This window comes from Arachis ipaensis, chromosome B9 (genome assembly GCF_059453495.1).
Source record: "Arachis ipaensis isolate K30076 ecotype BB chromosome B9, ASM5945349v1, whole genome shotgun sequence".
Lineage (NCBI taxonomy): Eukaryota > Viridiplantae > Streptophyta > Magnoliopsida > Fabales > Fabaceae > Arachis > Arachis ipaensis.
Genome location: NC_142444.1, coordinates 3,874,039 through 3,894,756, shown reverse-complemented (window position 1 = coordinate 3,894,756; position 20,718 = coordinate 3,874,039). Strand labels below are relative to the sequence as shown.

General features: G+C 33.4%; 2 protein-coding genes and 1 long non-coding RNA gene across 3 annotated transcripts; all 3 read right to left on the bottom strand.

Annotated features, from left to right (window-relative positions):
* Nucleotides 1-213: 213 nt before the first annotated feature.
* LOC107614846 (uncharacterized) lies at nucleotides 214-1,435 on the bottom strand. The gene is made up of 3 exons (XR_015899816.1): nucleotides 1,040-1,435; nucleotides 490-947; nucleotides 214-401 (listed from the first exon to the last, which is right to left on the bottom strand). It is a non-coding gene; the product is annotated as an uncharacterized LOC107614846 (long non-coding RNA).
* A 4,685-nt stretch (nucleotides 1,436-6,120) lies between these two features.
* On the bottom strand, nucleotides 6,121-20,347 carry LOC107614850 (F-box/kelch-repeat protein At3g23880-like). Its single transcript, XM_016316977.2, has 3 exons — nucleotides 20,078-20,347; nucleotides 18,538-19,887; nucleotides 6,121-6,311 (listed from the first exon to the last, which is right to left on the bottom strand). Exon 2 carries the CDS (start codon nucleotides 19,856-19,858, stop codon nucleotides 18,551-18,553), a length of 1,308 nt encoding a protein of 435 aa, XP_016172463.2. The 5' UTR covers nucleotides 19,859-19,887; nucleotides 20,078-20,347; the 3' UTR covers nucleotides 6,121-6,311; nucleotides 18,538-18,550.
* On the bottom strand, nucleotides 6,189-7,744 carry LOC107614849 (F-box/kelch-repeat protein At3g23880-like). Its single transcript, XM_021110732.2, has one exon. It carries the CDS (start codon nucleotides 7,637-7,639, stop codon nucleotides 6,326-6,328), a length of 1,314 nt encoding a protein of 437 aa, XP_020966391.2. The 5' UTR covers nucleotides 7,640-7,744; the 3' UTR covers nucleotides 6,189-6,325.
* Nucleotides 20,348-20,718: the final 371 nt, after the last annotated feature.

Here is a 20,718-nt window from a genome sequence, read left to right as displayed (position 1 = left end):
CAATTCCTCAGACAGAGAATCACGAATAGATTCCATTGATGCCTGAAAGTTTTTAGATTGAAAAAATGCCATCAGGATTACTTGTTGGATTTAACAGCTTAATCTAGAATAGGCATTATGACATGTTCGCGACAAAAAGGGAAAATAAAGTGGAGTGGAAGCTTTAGTTTCAAATATTAATTCAAGGAACAAAGGCAATGAATAGTACCAATCATGACATGTATGAAGCAAGTTCGTTCTCTTTCTGACGAAGTGCTGACTCAAAAGCACTGGGTGTCATGCTCCTCATATAGTAAGGACTCATGCCCTCTCCAGAGTTTCTCCTCTCGGAGAAACTCCCATTCTCCCATGCTTCAGAAAGTAGCTTTCTCCCATGCTTGCCAGCGAGCTTGACCTAGAGACTTTCCAAGACAGGTTGCATACATAATAAAGTGTATCATAGAAAAACACCACAGACCAGCAATGTAAACAAGGGTAGAGTGAACAAACCATTCTCAAAGGCAGAATTTTGCTTTGTTTGTCATTCTTTGATCGGATAATTGAGCAGAATGAAGACGAGAAGTCCTATCCAGATCCAACCGAGCTGCCTTTTCTTTCTCTATCTCCTGCTGCAGATATTCTCTTTCCACCAATGCATCCTGTAACTCTTTCTTGTGTTTCTTCCTGAGTTCCCTGATCACTTGCTCAAGCATTCTTACACGACCTTCTTGAGTGTCGGCATCCTCCTTTGAAGCAAGTGTCCTACTTAACTGAGTCTGTTCGGCTCTAAGACATGAAATCTGTAGTTCATTGCAAAAGTAAGTCACAGTTATGTAAGATTACCATTATAGACATAATTTCACTCAATAAATGGGACAAACTGAGCATCAAGAACATTGATTCGGGACAAGGTTTGAGATAAGCGTTCATTCACCCTCACGTTCCTCAGCGGCTTTAGCTTCTGCTTCCTGTGGAGTAAATAGGAAAAGATAAAGTAATAAACAATAATAATATCAAAGGGGATAATTGCACATTTAAACTCAGAAAGTATTTTAAGGACCTCAAGTCTAGAACTGAGATTTCTTTCAAAAGCAGCCCAAGTTTCTGCCTTTCTGGAGTTTACTTCTTGTTATCTGGGTGAATTCTAGCCAAATGCAGATTGCATGCAAATGAAGAAAAAGAAATCTTGAATCACATATGTAACTGTTCATTTACCTGCATGGCTTCGATTTGCCTCAAAAGTTCCCTTGTGGATTCTGGAACTTACATAATCAGTTTCTCGCACCGTCTTTCACTTGCCTAGATAAAACAATAAGCAAATTATTCATACTGCAAAGGCACCAGTTAAGATGCTGCACCTTAAGAAAACCGGGAAAAGCAGCAATCAAAGTTAAACAATTTAAGCACATTAAGAAAGCAAGGGAGTACACCCGGTAGTGCTTTTTAAGATCCTCAATGTCTTTGCGGAACATATCTTCTTTGAATATAGAATTATAAATACAACACTTTTCATGGTTTATTTTGTTGGACAGGATAAATGACTATTTTGACCTAAAAATAATTAACTTTTGATCTAATAACTTTTAAACAAGAGAAATAATATTTTGACCTTGATAAAATTAAAATGTATCAAATATAAAAACATACTCAAAAAATAATTCTAAAAAGTAGAAATAAACAAATTTTGATAAGTTTTTATGCAAGTATACAAAGAAAAACAAAATCTTTTCATCTTTTAAATTAATAATTTTATACTAATGTGTCGTTTACTTGAATGACAAAGATTTTAAATCAGCTCACTTTCTTCCTATCCGAATAAGTTGTACAATGGAAGAATTAGCTCGAATGTATATTAAAGAAATTGTCAGGTTGCATGGCGTGCCTTCTACCATTATATCTAACAGGGATCCTCGCTTCACATCAAGATTCTGGAGAGCTTTTTAGCGTGCATTTCGGACTCAGTTAAGCTTGAGTACTGCGTATCACCCTCAAACAGATGGTCAGTCAGAGAGAACTATTCAGACCTTGGAAGATATGCTAAGGGCCTGTGTTTTGGACCAGCCGGTAAGTTGGGATCGGTATATGCCATTAGTAGAGTTTGCTTATAATAATAGCTATCATGCGAGCATTGGAATGGCTCCATATGAGGCTATGTATGGCAGAAAATGTCAGTCTCCACTATGTTGGCATAAAACCGGAGAAAGAAGTTTATTAGGGCCTGAGATGATAGCTGAAACCACTGAACAGATAAAGAAGATTCGTAACCGAATGCTTATAGCCCAAAGCCGCCAAAAGAGTTATGCTGATCAGAGGCGAAAGCCTTTGGAGTTAGAAGAAGGAGAGCATGTCTATCTGAAAGTTACACCAACTACTGGAGTGGAAAGAGCTATTAAGACTAAGAAATTGAATTCCCGTTATATTGGACCATTTGAGATCTTGAAGAGAATTGGGCCGGTAGCTTATAAAATTGCCTTACCGCCATATCTTTCGAAGTTGCATGATGTGTTTCATGTGTCACAGCTTCGGAAGTATACTCCTGATGCAAGTCATATTCTAGAACCAGAACCAATCCAAATAAGAGAAGATCTAACACTTTCAGTAATTCCGGTAAGAATTGATGACACCAGTGTTAAACGATTACATGGAAGGAAAGTATCATTAGTAAAAGTAGCTTGGAGTCGAGCCGGTATCGAGAAACATACTTGGGAACTCGAATCAGATATGCGAAAGGACTATCCACATCTCTTTTCAGGTAACTGAATTTAAATTTTGAGGGCAAAATTCTTTATTAGGTGGGTAGGATGTAAACCCCGGTTAAATTAGTAGATAATTAGTCAATAAATTAGTTTTTAATAAGAAAGATTAGAAATGTGAAAATTATATCAAATTAGGATAGAGCTCGTCGAAACGAGAATTTTGACACTAATTTCGAAGAAAACGGTCCAAAATTGGACCGAACGAGCCGAACTAGTTGAACCGAACTCAAACTGGACCGTCGGTCCAACTGGACCAACTCATTAAATGAAGCCAAACTCCTTTCTCTCCCTCATTTGGCTGCAGCAGCGTGAAACGCTTAGAAAGCTTCCGAAACCCTTACGGTGGTTTCCGATCCCCGTAACTTCTCCGTCCGAGCTCCAATCGCCGCACCGTTTGCGGCCACGCGTTCACTGCGTCGAGTCTACATTTCTACCGGAACAATTTTATTGGTAACTTGTTTAATCACTCTCAGCCCTCTTTTCCCCCAATTTTCAAATTTTTAATGAGAATGTTGAATTTCTTTGATTTCTGATGTTTTAGGATCCAATTAGCTTTAGGAAAATATTTACTATTGCTTATGTGAAGCTTGGGTAAGGTGAAGATACAATAATTTTATTTTAATTTATTAAATTTGAGCTTTGAGTATTAAATTGGATATATATGTGTTATGAATGTATATTAGGTTGTGAATAAATAATTGGAGCTTGAAATTGTGAATACTGGAACTTGGAGGAAGCGGATTAGTTGAGTTTTGAGGGGCTGACTTGGTTTTGAATAAATAGCTTTGGTCGTTACGTGAAAATCGGCCAAGGTATGGTTTAGGTTTCTTGCATTTAATATATAATGTTCTGTGAAAACTTAGGCTAGATGGCCATAGGATAAGTTGGAATGCAGGTGTATGTTTAATGTTTAGTAATTTGTCGATGAATATGTTTGGTTGAAGTTTATTGGATAATTAGTTATTAATTTTGGATGGTGAATATTGTTATGTTAATTTGGAGAGAATTATGGTTGAATGTTATTGTTGATGAACATGGTTAGTTTGGTGCTTGTTGATTAACTAATGATTTGGTGAATTATTGATTTGAGGTATAACGATTGTGGAGGTTGTTGTGATAATGAGGTATTTTGTGTTAGAAGCCTAGGATTAGTGAACTATGATCCTTAGTTGAATTTTGGTTGTTGGATTTGAATATTGTATGAGTATAATTGTTGATCTAGGGTAGATTTATTGTGGTGACTGTTATGATGATGAGGAAGGGTATGTTGAATTGAAAAGAAAGCAGGTTTTGACCCGAAAAATGTAGCAAAGTCTGAGTTTTAGAGGAGATGCTGTCCCAAATTTTATAAAAATTAGAGATTTTGTTTATATGATTATTTAAAAAGATTTAGATTCAAAGGTTATATGGTTTGATTTAGAATTATTAAGAAAATGAACATGTTTTAAGTTTGATTCATTTAGAAAAGAATGAATTATGTTTTGAATTGGAACTATTGATGGACGGAATGGAAGGTGTGATAATGAAGGATAAGGATTGAATAGGATTGACGTATAATGATAAATGAGATGCGATTGAGAATGATGTGGATGTTGATGAATTATAATTGAATTATTTATATGGCTTATGAATTTGAATAATCTGAGATACGAGATTCCCTCGATCAAGTGCCGTGGCTTGCCACCACGTGTACCAGGTTGAAAACTCGATACTCTGTTGACCCTACGACGTAAGTGTGACCGGGCACTATATAAATTCCCGGGAATGTTTATATAAATTCATTTAGGTAGAACCTCAAATGCAAATTAGCAGCAAAGAACACAACCCATGTTCTAAACTCTCCGAATCTCCTTTGTATGATTAATATAAATAAAAGAGAATGAAGTGATTTTTAAAGAGAAAAATATATGATTTAGTGAACTTTTGGCTAAAAATAAATTATTTTATTATTTATAAATTTTAAAAGAGATAAGAATAAAAAATTAGTCTTGGTTTATATAATTTAATACTTTGAGTACTGTATTTTTTTTTTGTAATTTGGTCTCACTTTTAATAATAAATACAAATAAAAAATTTATTACATGCATATTTATATTTTTTAAATTATATTGTGAAATGATAAATTAATTTTTTTTATTTATAATATTATTTAAATAGTATATACCATTAATTATTTGTTTTGTAATTATTTTTTTAGATAAAGATTAGTTTTATTATTTGTTTTCATACTCAACGTAAACCTGCTGTTGTCTCTAGCGGTTTACACACGTGTCCCCAATGCACATAAACCGCTACGGGCAGTAGCGGTTTATAACCAACCATAATCATGCAGAAACTACGGCAAGAGCGGTTTCCATGCTGGCATAATTCAACTAATCCGCGACTGGCAGCAGCAGCGGATTCTGTGTTTGTGTAAATCGCTACTACCAATAGCGATTTCCATAGATATGTGAAACAAATCAAACAATGCATTTGTGTCTTCGTTTTAGAAACAATGTATTTATGTAATTTTAAAGGTGAAACAATTTATTTAGGTGAATTCCCCTAAAAATAATTAACTTTTGATCTAATAACTTTTAAACAAGAGAAATGATATTTTGACCTTGATAAAATTAAAATGTATCAAATATAAAAAGTTAAAAACATACTAAAAAAAGAATTCTAAAAAGTAGAAATAAACAAATTTTGATAAGTTTTTATGCAAGTATAAAAAGAAAAACAAAATCTTTTCATCTTTTAAATTAATAATTTTATACTAATGTGTCGTTTACTTGAATGGACAAAGATTTCAAAAACAAATTGAAAAAAATTCTAGAAATAGAATTTTCCCTCCCTCAATTTTGTTGCCTTCTCAATAATTTTTCAAATGTTTTAACAAAAAATTAAATCAAATCTAAAATTATTTGCCAGTTTATGAAATATGAAAAATTAAATTAAGACACAATTAAACTCCTGTCCAACGACATTATGTTACCAGTCAGCATTTTTCATTTAAATTTAACAAAAAAACACACAAAGAAGTAAAAATTAAAGTGAAACAATTTTTTTGTGAAGAATCGCATCATCCAAAAAAATAGTCAGAAAAAAGAACCAAATTGATAATTCACATACATAATTTTGTTTTTACCATTTTAAGAAGGCCAAAATTGACATATAAGATTATTATTATTGATTGAATCGTTCTTATATTCGAATTAATTATAAAGAATGGTTCATTTGATAAACTAATCTCAATACAGTTGACATATTCCCATGTCAAATATGGTGTTAAATAGCACTTGCATCTGAACCTTTGCGGAAATTGCACTCGGAGTTTTGTAAAATCAAACCTGTATAAAAGTAAACAATTATTATATAGCATTTCATGAAAAATACATACTCTAACTAAAGCAAAAGACAATTGGTATTCATTATATCGGTCAGTTAGATTCATAAGGAACCTAATTAAAAAACATTAAATCGAAGACACGGTCTATTAAAAAAAAACCAAAAACAAGGCACCACATTAATGATAATAAAGTTATGGATTCAAGAGACTGTAGGATATTCTTCCCCAAAAGGTAGCCAAAATGCAAACTATCTTGAAGAGATTATAGGGCTGGCTTAAACAACCGCATTTCAGATGAGCAATTTGGAAGACCAAAGTGCGAGGGTGAAACTAAGCTTTCATGATAGATGTGAAAGATCCTTAAGTATGGACCCCGAGGCCGAGACAAAGGACCCTGTTTGTTCATGCCATCACTGGAGCTGTCAATATTAGGAAAATTTATGCTGCCATCATTTAAGTTACATAAAACTAACTTGCAACTAGGAGATTTCGCCAGTAGAACATTATTTTCCAACATGTACAAAGGCCGTAATTCAGGCATTGTACGAGGATTAACGAGTAGCGGGTGGTGGGGGATTATTGGCAATTTAGTCCAAGATTGAGGAACTCCATACTCCTTCATCAACCAGATAGTCCAATGAGTTTTCTTAGTCTCATAACAAACAGCAAGACAACCCCTCAAGATACTCAAATGGGGAAACACAGAGAACGCATCACCTGACTTCCTTTTGGGAGCGGAAAACTGACTATAAGTCTCTTTCACCAAGTCAAGGGAAAGAACTGCCACAAAACTACTACGACTGCCGCGAAGAAGCCAATTAAGAGTGCCAGTGCCACTTACAAAAAGCCCTACCGAAACCCCCACAGAAACCCTTTTATCGGGTAGTCTATTATATGGGAAATCCTGAATCGTTCTCCGTTTAGATTTTGGGCCGAATGTGAAAATTCTGGTGACAGATTCACCTGTATTCTTAATCACAGTCCCGAAAAGCTTATACTCGTCGTTCACATGATCATAACCGAATCCATAAAAACAGTTGAGGAGACCACTAATTTTAAGCGGCCGAGATGTGAATCCAGTGCAGGGGTTCCACAGCAAGGCACGATCCTCAAGCCCTCCATCGCGCAAGCACAGCAATCCATTACAAGAGCCAATGATGCTACGCCAGCGTCGTCCCTCGTAGGGAACTACTTTAGTCGGTTCACGGGGAGGGTTCTCGAACACAGATCGGACGGAGAAAGTTCCGATTGTGGGGTATGGGTAGCCTGAGCTATAATAGGCCATACGCGGGTGGGTCAAGGCTGGATCCACCGCCATTGAACGTCGAAGGTGGTCCTTGGCAAATCGGGAACTAGAAATTAGGGTTCTCCATGAACTGCAGACGCTGTTCCTTAATCGAACAAGAGAACTTGCCGGAATCCTCAGCAGGATTTCCTCTATGAGCTCGTCCGGAAGGATAGGCGGTGGTTTTGTGGTGGTACAGCGGAGCAGTTCCGGCCACCCCTCGGTGGTTGTGACAACCTTCCCCTTCCTCGCGACAGTATCATCATCATCAGGAATGGAACCCCTCGTCATACATACGAGGAAAACAGTAAAATCCTTCTCTACAACAAAACTCCACAATACAGCAGGAATAAGAAATCATAAACAACATAATTCTAACAATTCTACTCTTAGCGGTATTGCCATTTAAAGTACAAGATAAAACATACATTGAAATTCTATGAGAAGAAAAGCAGACCTCAACGCTTTCAGTTAAAATTGAAAAAAAAAAAAAAAGAAGTAAAACAGAGGTTTACCTACAGGAAGACGATGGCGGAGTAAGAGACCAGGAGGACCCGAAGACAGAGGAAACGAATAATCGGCGTGGGAGCTTCGGATGGAGACGAGAAAAACGGTGGTCGGCGGAGGACAAACGAGAAAGATGACGAGGGAAGGAAGCACGGCCGCACGGGGCTGCTGCAACTTCTTTGATAAAATTTTGGAGGTTCAGATAAATGATTTATAAATTTTAGAAGGCGTCCAAAAAGTTGGGTTGAAAAACAACCTAAAAATAAGAAGAGTCAAATTAGCAACACTTCACAACAACAACAAGACAAGGTAGAATTATAAATTAAGCAGTAAAATAGAGTAGGTGGTATGAGTACAATGTTGAGTACTTTAAATTTCTATGTTTTTTTATATTTATTTTAGATTATATTAATTCTTATAAATTGTTTTCTTTCTCATGTTATACAGGTTAATAAGCTTAATGGTTCAATATCTCAATTAGATGATCATGGTTTTAATAGGCTATTAATGATAAGTTTTCTTAACTATTTGTAAAATGATATTTATATATTGTTTAACATGATAAATTTTTTTTATTGGTGTTTAACATTATTATGATTATCTATATCCAATAGGAACCGTTGGATGTATTTCTTCAACCAAATACATTTGTGAACAATCAAGAAAGTTTATAAAATTTAAGGTAATTTTTAATTATAAAATATCTCCATAAATAATTACTTAGATTATTGTAAACAAATTAGTATAGTAATACTTTATTTACTTCTTTCACTTAATAACAATTTTATATTTTTTTTTTTTTTTGTAGAATCTTGGATGCATACTAACAGAGCTTTTTGATGCCAAATATGCCAAATATGTTTGGATTACTATTGATCTTGGAAGATATTTGACTGAATTATTGAAATAGGGTTGTAATAGATCCCACAAAACAGAATAGTGTAAAAGAGAAGAAGAACCTATCATTTATAATTTGTTTTTTGGGATATATTTCTTAAAATTTTATATTGTAATTTTACTATTTCGATTGATTAGAACTTATATATAATCTTTTTCGTCTATTTCAATTCGCATGTTTATAATACCATATCTCAATTTACAGAACATATACAATTACTTTAAACAATAAATTCATGCACAATAAATTTATCTCCAAATCAATTCGTACTCAATATCCTATTACAATTTTGAACATATATTTTCTTTCCATACTTCTCATCTTCAACATCAGAATTTGTATAAGAGTCGGACAATTAAATGTTATAATGTCTTGGTAGAACTCTTCACAAAAGCATTCGCTTATCGCTACCTCATTTGTTCTGACAATAATCTACAAAATTGAGAATCTGCAGAATTTGAAAATTACAAATTCAATACCAATTAAAAGCAGTGGGTATTTTGCATGACAAAATAATATAATCAAATTCAATCATCACCACTAAATATGATTAAGGTCTAAATAATGAAAACAGACTACTTGAATGGCCAACATTACAGATAAGTAAAGTCCTCAAATTTTTTATAAATTAAATTCTTAAACCATAAGATGATTGTAGGAACAATAAAATTGTTTATGTTCTGCAGAACTTACAACACATATCATTCAGTACTTCATTGCTCTCATTTACTTATTTTAAAGTAACACCAAATGCCTAATTCAAAAAACAGAATATTAAAAATAATTTTGTTTGAAAAAAAAAAGACAACATTTTTAAAAGGAAACACAAATAAAAAAAATCAAACGAATTGAGTAAAATTGTGTAGAATAGCAAACACAAACTATTGCAATTCAAAGAAAAAGAAAACTAATTTTTTTCATCTTGTCATCTACATCGGTAATAAGACCATTTATATCTCAAATGACCAACCACACAAATTCAAACCAATTATTATCAATAAAAATTATTAATTTAGGGATTTAGTGATTGACAAAGAGAAAGAAAAACGTGAAAAGGTATTCAAACCTTAAATTGTACTCACAAAGCTGTTGAAGCAGGAGAAAGAAGACGAGGAATGAAGGTTCTTCTTCTTGTTGTTACTGCTGGGGAAGAAAATAGGACGAGTGGACTGTGGAGTGAAGATAAGAAGAAGAGTTTAAAAAATTTGAGAAGAGAGTTTTTTGTTGGTGTTGTTACTGCGAGAAGAGAATAGACTCGTGAAAAGTGAAATCGAAGAGAAGAAGGGTTTGCAAAATTTGGAAAAATAATAGTCATAATTATAGTTATAATTAGGACCGTTGATTTTATTAAAGGTTGGGATCTTCCACTGGACAGTGTCAATTTTTTCCTCCACTGGAGAGGATCCGTTCCCTACTACAAAAGGAGGGGCATTAAAGACCATTAAGAAAATGAATGGAATGCGATTAAGGAGGAAAGAAATCTTTGTAGGTGAGGCTAAGTATAGGAGGAGGATTGATGTCTGAAAAAAATCACTACGCAAGATGAAGATTTCAAGGAGTATTCTAATGGAAAACAGGAAAAAAATTAAAGAAAAGGATATTGAAGTGAACGAAAAAGGGAGAGTTGTCTTAGAACACCATGGAAGTGAAGAACTAGAAGCTCAGAGAGAACCGTTTGAGTTGGGATGGGATGCGGTGATAATAATGCCACACGGGCTACGGGAGGCAGAGCATGACAAATTGACAAGGATAGAAAGGTAATTTCCGTTGAGGATTTAGATGAATGGCACGAAGATTTTATGAAAACGCGAACGGATAATCTTTGGGTGTATCCGTCAGTTATAGTGAGTGCGGAATCTATAAGATCTCAAACAATAAGTAACGAAGCAATTTCTGAAAGAACAGAGACTTGGGAATATGGAGATAAACGAAAAGAAGGGGTTGATTTGGCATTGAACAAAAGTTCAGTTGGAGCTGGGTTGAAGCATAAAAGGCCCAATATGTTAGTGGGATGTGGCGGCGAAGTGGCTGTGTGATGCGACAGAGAGTACGTCATTGTGCGATTTAAAAGAGCCTCCTTACTGGTCATGAAGATCGCGAAGGGGTTGATGCCACGGTGAATAACGCTAACGAGGCGGATCTGAGAGCAGCGTGGAAGTCCGCTGTTGGTGGCGGAGGTGATAATGTCCGCACTAAGTTTAATGGCGTGGAATGTAGGGAGGAGCGTGAAGTCCCTGATGCACCCGACGGGCAGAATCAAGCCGGAAAGGAGATCAATGAAGGTGCTAAGAATTGTTCGAACAGCACAGCGGAGTAAAACATTCCACCAGGTGTAGTTAATGAGATCCACGCTAGTTTGGACAAGAGTGGTAAGTAGCATGTTGGCATATGTCTGATGACGGGTGATGTAGTGCAAGATTCAGATTTAGATGATGAGAATATAGTGGTGAAAAAAATTGGATTAGAGGAGGAAAGAGTTGTAAGAAACTTGGAAGATTCGGGGAACTCAGAGCAGGATGTAGACGGTGAAACTAATCAAGATGAGCACAGAGGAAGTTTGGATAAAGATATGACTGAAAATATGATTGTTTGGGATCTGGCGATCGAATCAAGAGCTATTTTATATGACGATAATGAGGACATTATGATTATTCTTCAAGCTCATAATGAAGTATTGACAAAAAAAAAAACAAGCAAAACAGAAAGAAAAAGTAAAAAGGAGCTGCCTTAAAAATTGGACTAAATATGAGATGTTTAGAGGGCCTTAAAAAGTAAAAAATGGTAAAAAAATTTTGATAATAATTTGGAGGTTCACATCTATGAATCTATCTGATGTTAACCAATTATCTTATCTCTCGCTTGTCCATCTACTCCTCTCCTGATATCTTATTACAATTATATTCTGACTTTAATATAGTAAAGTGTTCATCAAAGATAAAATCTTTGAACTAAATATAGACTATATTAACTTGATCAAATTGTTATGAATATATAAAAAAATATTTTTTTAATAAAAAAAATTTGTTTTTTATTTATTTAGTGTATTTGTTATTTTAATAATAAAAATAAAAATATTAACAACTTTATTTTTGGATTTTTATTTAAATTAAATAAATATAATAATTATTCTTAGTATTTTTAATTATTAATTATATACTCGTATAGTAAAAAAAATTAATATTAGATACTTATATATTAAGTTAAGATACCACAAATACTAATCGTTTGTAAAAGAAAAATATAAATATTAGATGCACCATGAAAACTGGATTTGATGACTTAATAAAAAAATTAGTTAAATAATATCGATGAAGCAAATGATTTATCTAAAATATATTGATTGCTTTTTAAACATTATATAACTTAAAAAATTTATGAAATCAGAATATAAAATATTATAAATTAATAAAAATTATCAATAACTTTTTAACAAAAGCATTAACATTGAAATTTTACAATTATGTAATAATAAATATTTTTTATGAGTGCTTCTTAATATATTAAATTATATAGTTTAATAACCCTTGAATTTTTATTTCTAAGCTATATTAGTTATATTTTAATATCTTTTATTCAAATATCTTATAAATAATAGTTATATTTTATATTTTATATCTTTATACAAATAATCTTAGTTATATTTTAACTTTTATACAAATTATATTCCAAAAGTTCTCAACTGAAAATGTTACAGAAAACGAATATAGCAAAAAAAAAAGAAAAAAAATTAAGAATTAACAAATAAAACCAAAATAAAAATTACCTAAAAATTAACTACGGCCAAGAATTTTAAAAAGGTTAAAAAAATAAAAAAACCAATATAAAGACGTAAACGATAAATAAATTCTGCACAAATACACAAATTTATTAAAATTGTATCAAAACTCAAAGGAATACAAAGAAGGGTTAACAACTGCTAAAATTTAATGCACTGGAATTTTCAAAGTCTAAACCATGTCCCATGCCCTATAACGTACAACGAATTACCGACAGTAGGAATGATAGCATCCAACTCTTTAAATTCTCAGCAAATAAATAGAGCTTCATCAAATTAACTTATAAGAAAAATTCGTAAAAGAAAAAAACCCAGTAAGAACAAAATAACAGGACAAATAGAAAAAAATAGAACAACAAAAAATTAAGTATTTAGAATTTTAGATAAAGAAAAAAATGGTCAAAAGTATTGACAAAATTTAAATATGAATCAAAATAGATGAAGTCATGTTATAAAAAGTAATACACAAAAGAACATCGAACAATATCACAAGCTAAAAAATAGGGGGAAAATTATGATAGAAAAAATAACGTGATTTTAGGGAAAAAAACATATAATGCCGAAATAACTTGCAAATACTAAGAAACAAAAAGGAAAAAAATAATTTAAATTATCAACTATAAAATAATACAAAACTACAAGAAACAATATATGAAAAAGAGATGATTATCGATAAAAAAAAATGCAAAATAACGAGCAAAATACAAAACCAAAAGACTGGAGAAATTTAAGTAAGACAACGTAAAATGAAATTAGCAAAAATTAACTGAAATTCATAATAGTTGTTATACAAAAACACAATAATAAAATATTACCAGTATTAAATAAAACAATCAAGAATACATAGAGTAGTAAATTCCAAAGTGCGAATCGGGATACCAAAAAAAAAAAAAGATAACCCTTTATCTGCCAATAATATTAGCACTTGTTGAATCATAAAATAAGAAATGCCAACAATGAATACACCAATAAATAAAATAACAAATTAAAAAAATTAATATTACAAGCACCGAATATAATTTACATTTGCCATTTTGTTAGCAACAACATTTGCACTGATATAATAATAAAATAAAATTTAACAATTATTAGTAATTGAAGTCAATGTATAGTCACCAAAAAAAAAAATTGAAGTCAATGTATAATTGTTCAATAACCCATGATTTGAAAATTTGAAAATAAAGACAAAATGCTTACGAAGGAAAATTGAACATTGAAATAAAGGGTTGAATAAAAAATTCAAGGTATAAAGGAGAGATTGCCCATCACTAAGAATTCCAAGCTCTAAGGACCAAATATCTCCGTTACAGCAAAAGTATATCAAGAACAGAGTTTACTCCAATAATCAATGTCACCAAGTCGTTTTCCTATGTCCACAGGGAAAGGTTTAAATTAAAGCAAATTAAAAAAATATATCCATCTCATGACAGAGATTATATGAGAGAAGCAAAACAGTACATTTATTATTTGTATAAAAAAAATAAAAATACATAAAAGAGTGATATTTTAGCACTCATATTACAATAAAAATAGTGATATTTTAGCACTCATATTAAAATAAAAATAGTTAGTCACTTGTATAGTTGTTTAGGAACCAAGTGAGATAATGTACCACACCAACTTAAAAATCTTAAGGCACTAAATACATGAATATCTCATCCCATAAACTCTTATACATTATTTCATCCGATGTAAGACTAAGTATCCCTCAGACTTGCTACTTAACAATACTTATCCAATAGAGAAGCAAAACTGATTGGTGAATTATATTTTGAGACGAAATTGAAGAATACTACAAACTAAATCAAGAAGTTATAATTATTTGTTAAAAAGATAGTTGAAGACTACCCTTTTCCTGATAAAGCTTTGATGCAAATATTTCGTGAGTCGACTTAGGAAATATATTGCAAGCAAACAATTATTGAATATAATGCATGGCACAATTAAGATAAATCTAGTGCCTTGTAAGATCTCAATAACATGGCTATTTCTTGCAATTGCAAGTTTGCAACCATGAAACTCAGAAGTCAGAACAATAAACAATTGTGAATAATAAACAATTAACCCAGAGAGAGAGAGAGAGTGAATGAAGAAACTTCTTCATACCAAGCTCCATCAATCACCAAACCCAACAGCAACACAGATTACAATTTAACTAAGCCAGTTAATACCCCTTTTTTTCAATTTCAAAACAGCAACCTTATGGTGCAACCTTTGGGACAACACCCCAACCTTCCTGCACGATACAAAGAAAGCATTCGACATCACATGTAATCACCAATAACAACAACATAATACTGTGATAACAGCATATAACATTAAAGTAGTAGAGCCTTCAAAAAGTAAAAACACCTAATGAAAACAACCCAAAGCATATGAAAGCAAGGCAGCAAAACAAATCCCCTTGCAACAATAAGATCAGAACAGAATTCAAGTCAAAATACCTTTTTTCAACAACACCTGATTTGAAAAGAGGGGCAGAACACATATGAAGAAATTGAAAATATCAGAAGAAAAGTGTTGAGAAGCAATGAATAAAAAATACAGAAATAAAGGATAGAACGCCACATCAACATTCAAATGCTGGGTTTTAAGATACTATAGATATAGATATAGATATAGACAGACCATATATATATATATATACGAGGATAAGAGAGAATGAATGATTTTGAATTTAAAATTCAAATTCCTGTCTAATATCCAATATGTACATCAAATCCAGTAATACTCAAATATAACACTTGTCCACAAAATACATTCCCCATTGAAGAACTCTCCTTTTGTCTTGTGATATCCAACCTAATCACTGTTTGCAGCCTCTCTGTGTGCTGCCTCAATTTTTCTGTTGGTCCATCTGGCAATGTCTGCTGCAGAAGTATTATCATAATGATAACATTCAACAAAACGCGATCCTCTTAAGAGCAATGTGCATGGAAGAGGAAGCAGGTAATCATCAGTGATTTTTTTGATGGCTGGGAAATCACTGACCTTTACTCCAAAAAAGGGAACATCTACTAATTTCTTGGTGTTCTTAATCAAAACATCATAATTAGCCAAAGTGGGAATCCTCCTGAAAAATAAAATATCATTACCAGCTTAAAAGTAAAACCGATATAAAATCAGAACCAACAATCAACTATTAATACCTCTTAGCTAGGACAAGAAAGAAGGAGTCGGACATTAGCATGTCCGAAAGTTGGGGATCCGGCTCCTCTTCCTTATCTTGCTCCTCAGCTCGCTCCTCAGCTCCCTCCTCAGCTTCCTCCTCCTCAGCTTCCTCCTCAGCGTCTTTGTTGACGGGGGATTCCGGATAGAACCCCTTGTCTTCTTCGGAAGAGTCGCTCGGAGGTCCACTGCGGGCATTCTTCCGACCAAGTCTCAATACGTCATCACCTGAAGAATTACTTGACATGCTGCCAAACTCTCTGCACAGCTGCGCAAAACTCAAAATTCACTTCTAGCAACTCTCAAAAGTATTGATATCACAATTTGTCTCTAACAGTATTGATATCACAATGAAAGAAAAGTTCAAAACTTTCATGTATCGTTGTTTCTATGTAAAGCTGCAACTTGAAAATCGTTAGAAGATTCGATAAGTTTGACTAAGTTATCGTTTAATAGTTCTTAACTGTTAATTTCACATGAACACAACTTCTTTAAACTGTTCCTGTGTAATAAATATATTATCACTACTTAGAATTTTGATCAGAGTCACTATCATTTCCATAATTTTGGCGGGTCCATAAGTGTTTATGATTATATAGTTTCGAGTAGGGCAATGCTACGGCGGTGATGAAGTTATTCTTCATCAGCTGCTGAAGCGATGTCGATGAGCTATCTGGCTGAGGCGTGTGACGTTGTTGTATATGATTTTAGGTTAAGGGTTAGGAATATTGTAAATAATTTAGAATTTCAGAACTAGAATTCAGAATTTACAATTTATAGATTATCGTATATATCGAGTTTAGACTTTATTAGATTATGATTTACCATTTATGGTGTTAGGGTTTCGATTTTAGGTTAAAAGGTTAAGGATTTTATATTTAAACTTAAGAGTTTAATGAAACTGATTCAATGTTTAGGATTTAGGATTCAAGATTTAGAGAAATTACTGTTAAGAGAGAGTTTAGAATTTATACTTTAGGATTTAAGTTTGACAGTGAGATTCATAGTTTAGTGTTTAAGGTCAAAATTTAAAAATTGACAAGATTTAAGATTGTAAATAGTTAAAAAAATATGACATTGATTTAAAAAAATAATTCTTTCAATTAAGATGTACGTAGGTGTTCATTAAACCAATACATCTAATGATTATCATATATCTTACAGACATTTTTTAAATAGCTAAAATTCTTATTATAACTATCAAAAATACTTTCTAATTCACTTACAAAAGAAGGATCATTAAAAATCTCCAAAAATTAATTTTGAATATTAAAATATATGGATTTACGATTTTTTTAGCTATTGTTATTCTAACTATAAGAATTTTATTAGATACAAAATTTCTAATGTTCCTAATACCGACTAATAAATAATCAACATTATATATATATATATATATATATATATATATATATATATATATATATACTTTTTTCAGTCTAGCGTTAAGGGAATATATTACAGAAACAGGAGTAGTATTCTAAGAGGGTGGCAGCCAGCCCTCACCTCTACATACCACTCGCGAATCCTTTCTTTCTTGGTTTCGCTACCTGTGATCAAAACTATTCACGTATTTCAAGTACGTTATTGGGGCATCTAAGACAATCAAAACAACCGCCCTAATGGCTTTTTTCACCCATGGGCAGCTAGTTGAGGCCAATCAACCCGAAAGGGAGGTCCCGTCCTTCCTTCCGGGAATGGAGGGATCAGTCAGAAAAGCAGTTTCCGAAGTTGACCTCTTTGAGGCAGTTAGAATAGTAGATTTTTGTAGATGTTGCATTCCTAATATATATATATATATATATGATTAGCGTTAACCGTAAAGGGTCCGCTGTCTGTCAGGACAGGACCATCTCAATCTCGTTTTTGTCACACTCAAAATTGATGAAGCTCCAATCAGATATACCTTGCATCATTATTCACTGAGAAACATTGATTCCCTCCAATCTAGCTACGTACCTTCCATTGTAAGGCAAATGTGTTCTCTTCTAGATGGCTTTCCTGCCAGACGATGGGTTGGAGCGATGAAAGCTTTGATTTTAGGGTCTATAAGGATTATTACTAAATTAATTATAATGTGAATAAATTATTTTTATTACTAAATTTAATTATTATTTTTTTTAGGTTTCTCATAAATTATTAGATTAATTTAGTTGAACTTATTTACTAATTAAAATGATTCAACTTTCAAAATAAAAACAAGAAAACTTTTTCCATATGTTAATTTTAATTCGAAATAATTTTTAGTTTAATTTTGCTTCACACATTTCATTTTTGAATTATATAATTCTCTTTCTATAAATAAAACCAAATATCATTTTATTAAAAAAGTGTTTCCATATATATGTTCATTTATTTTGTTTTCGGTTTTTTTACTCATCACGTGTCCTAAAAAATCCTCTTCATGCACAAAAATTTTAACAGATCAGATATACCATACAAACAAAAAAACATTACAATATTCGTTCCTCACTCTATAACCCAACAAAAAGCCCAATCAAAACAAAAATTTCACCAACAAAATGCCAAAAAGCTCAATAACTAACACACCTTCATTAACCAATAATTAAACTCTCCTAATTACCTCACTCTAGACAAAACCCTGCCTAGTCAGTCACCGCTAGCAGACACTGTCTGCGCGTGTAGTCACGCAAACCCATGTGTCACACAATGGGCTACAGCACGCAATTTCCTTTCCTGAGGAAAAAAAATCACTTCTTCATGCTAGCATTGGCCTTAAAAAAAAAACCAAAAACAAGGCACCACATTAATGATAATAAAGACATGGATTCAAGGGACAGCGTAGGATATTCTTCCCCAAAAGGTAGCCAAAATGCAAACTATCCTTAAGAGATTATAGGCTTGGCTTAAATAACCGTATTTCAGATGAGCAACTTGGAAGACCAAGGTGCGAGGGTGAAAGTAAGCTTTCATGATAGAAGTGAAAGATCCTTGAGTATGAATCCCGAGACAAAGGACGGTATTTGGTCATGCCATCACTGGAGCTGTCAATATTAGGAAAATCTATGCTCCCATCATTTAAGTTACATAAAACTAACTTGCAACTAGGAGATTTCGCCAGTAGAACATCATTTTCCAACATGCAAATAGGCCATAACACATAACATGAAACAGGATTAACGAGTAGCGGGTGGTGGGGGATTATTGCCAACTTACTCCAAGATTGAGGAACTCCATACTCCTTCATCAACCAGAGAGTCCAATAAGTTTTCTTAGTCTCATAACAAACAGCAAGACAACCCCTCAAGATACCCAATCGTGGAAACACAAACTCCTTATCATCTGAATCCCTACTGGGAGCGGAAAACTGACTATAAGTCTCTTTCACCAAGTCAACGGAAAGAACTGCCACAGAACTACTAAGACGGCTGCGAACAAGCCAATTAAGAGTGCCAGTGCCACTTACAAAAAGCCCTACCAAACCCACCACAGAATCCTTGCTATCGGAGTCACGTAGTCTATATGGGAAATCCTGAATTGTTCTCCATTTAGATTTTGGGCCGAATGTGAAAATTCTGGTGACAGATTCATCTGATTTGTTATTCACAATCCCAAAAAGCTTATACTTGTCGTTCACATGATCATAACCAAATCCACAATAGTGGAAGATACCACCAATTTCAAGCGGCGGAGATGTGAATCCGGTGCAGGGGTTCCACAGCAAGGCACGATCCTCAAGCTCTTCATTGTGCAAGCACAGCAATCCATGACAAGAGCCAATGATGCTACGGTAGCATCGTCCCTCATAGGCAACTACTTTAGTGGGTTCATGGGGAGGGTTCTCGAACACAGATCGGACGGAGAAAGTTCCGATTGTGGGGTATAAGTAGCATGAGCTATAATAGGCAATACACGGGTGGGTCAAGGCTGGATCCACCGCCATTGAACGTCGAAGGTGGTCCTTGGCAAATTGGGAACTGGAAATTAGGGTTCTCCATGAACTGCAGACGCTGTTCCTTAATCGAACAAGAGAACTTGCCGGAATCCTCAGCAGGATTTCCTCTATGAGCTCCTCCAGAAGGATAGGCGGTGGTTTTGTGGTGGTACAGCGGAGCAGTTCCAGCCACCCCTCGGTGGTTGTGACAACCCTCCCCTTCCTCGCAACAGTATCATCATCATCAGGAATGGGAACCCTCTTCATACGTACGAGGAAAACAATGAAATCCTTCTCTACAACAAAACTCCACAATACAGCAGGAATAAGAAATCATAAACAATATAATTCTGACAATTCTACTCTCAGCGGTATCGCTATTTAATGTACAAGATAAAACATACATTGAAATTCTATGAGAAGAAAAACAGAGGCCTCAACGTTTTCAGTTAAAATTGAAAAAAAAAGGGTAAACAGCGGGTTTACCTACAGGAAGACGATGGCGGAGTAAGAGACCAGGAGGGGCAGAAGACAGAGGAAGCAAAAGGTTGGCGTGAAGGTGAGACAGAAGAGGAGGAAGACGGCGGTCAGCTGGGAGCTTCGGATGGAGACGACAAAGGAGGAAGATGACGAGGGAAGGGGGAAAGGGGCTGCTGCAACTTCTTGGATGAAAATTTGGAGGTTCAGATCTATGAATATATCCGATAACCAGTTATCGTGTTTCGTGTCTCTCGCTTCTCCATCTACTTTTCTCCTAAATCCTAATATATTTAAACTGGTCAACTGGATTTAACTTAAAAATTATTTTACTATTTATCTTTTTTCTTTCCAAAAAAGAATTTTAAACCATTTATTTTTTGTTTTGTTGTTAATTTATTTCTTACTTAACCGTCTGATTTTATTATAGTCAAGTGGTCATCAAAGATTTTATCTTTGAATTAAATATAGACAATATTAACTTGATCAAATTGTTATGTATATAAAAAAAATATTTTTTCAATAAAGAAAGATTTGTTTTTTATTTATTTAGTGTATTTGTTAAATTTTAATAATAAAAATAAAAATATTAACAAAATAATTAAAATATAATTTTTAAATGACTATCCAGTCATAGAAATTAAATCAAA

Coding starts and splice junctions, on each gene's coding strand:
- LOC107614849 (XM_021110732.2), bottom strand. CDS start 7,639: ATGACGAGGGGTTCCATTCCTGATGATGATGATACTGTCGCGAGGAAG.
- LOC107614850 (XM_016316977.2), bottom strand. CDS start 19,858: ATGAAGAGGGTTCCCATTCCTGATGATGATGATACTGTTGCGAGGAAG.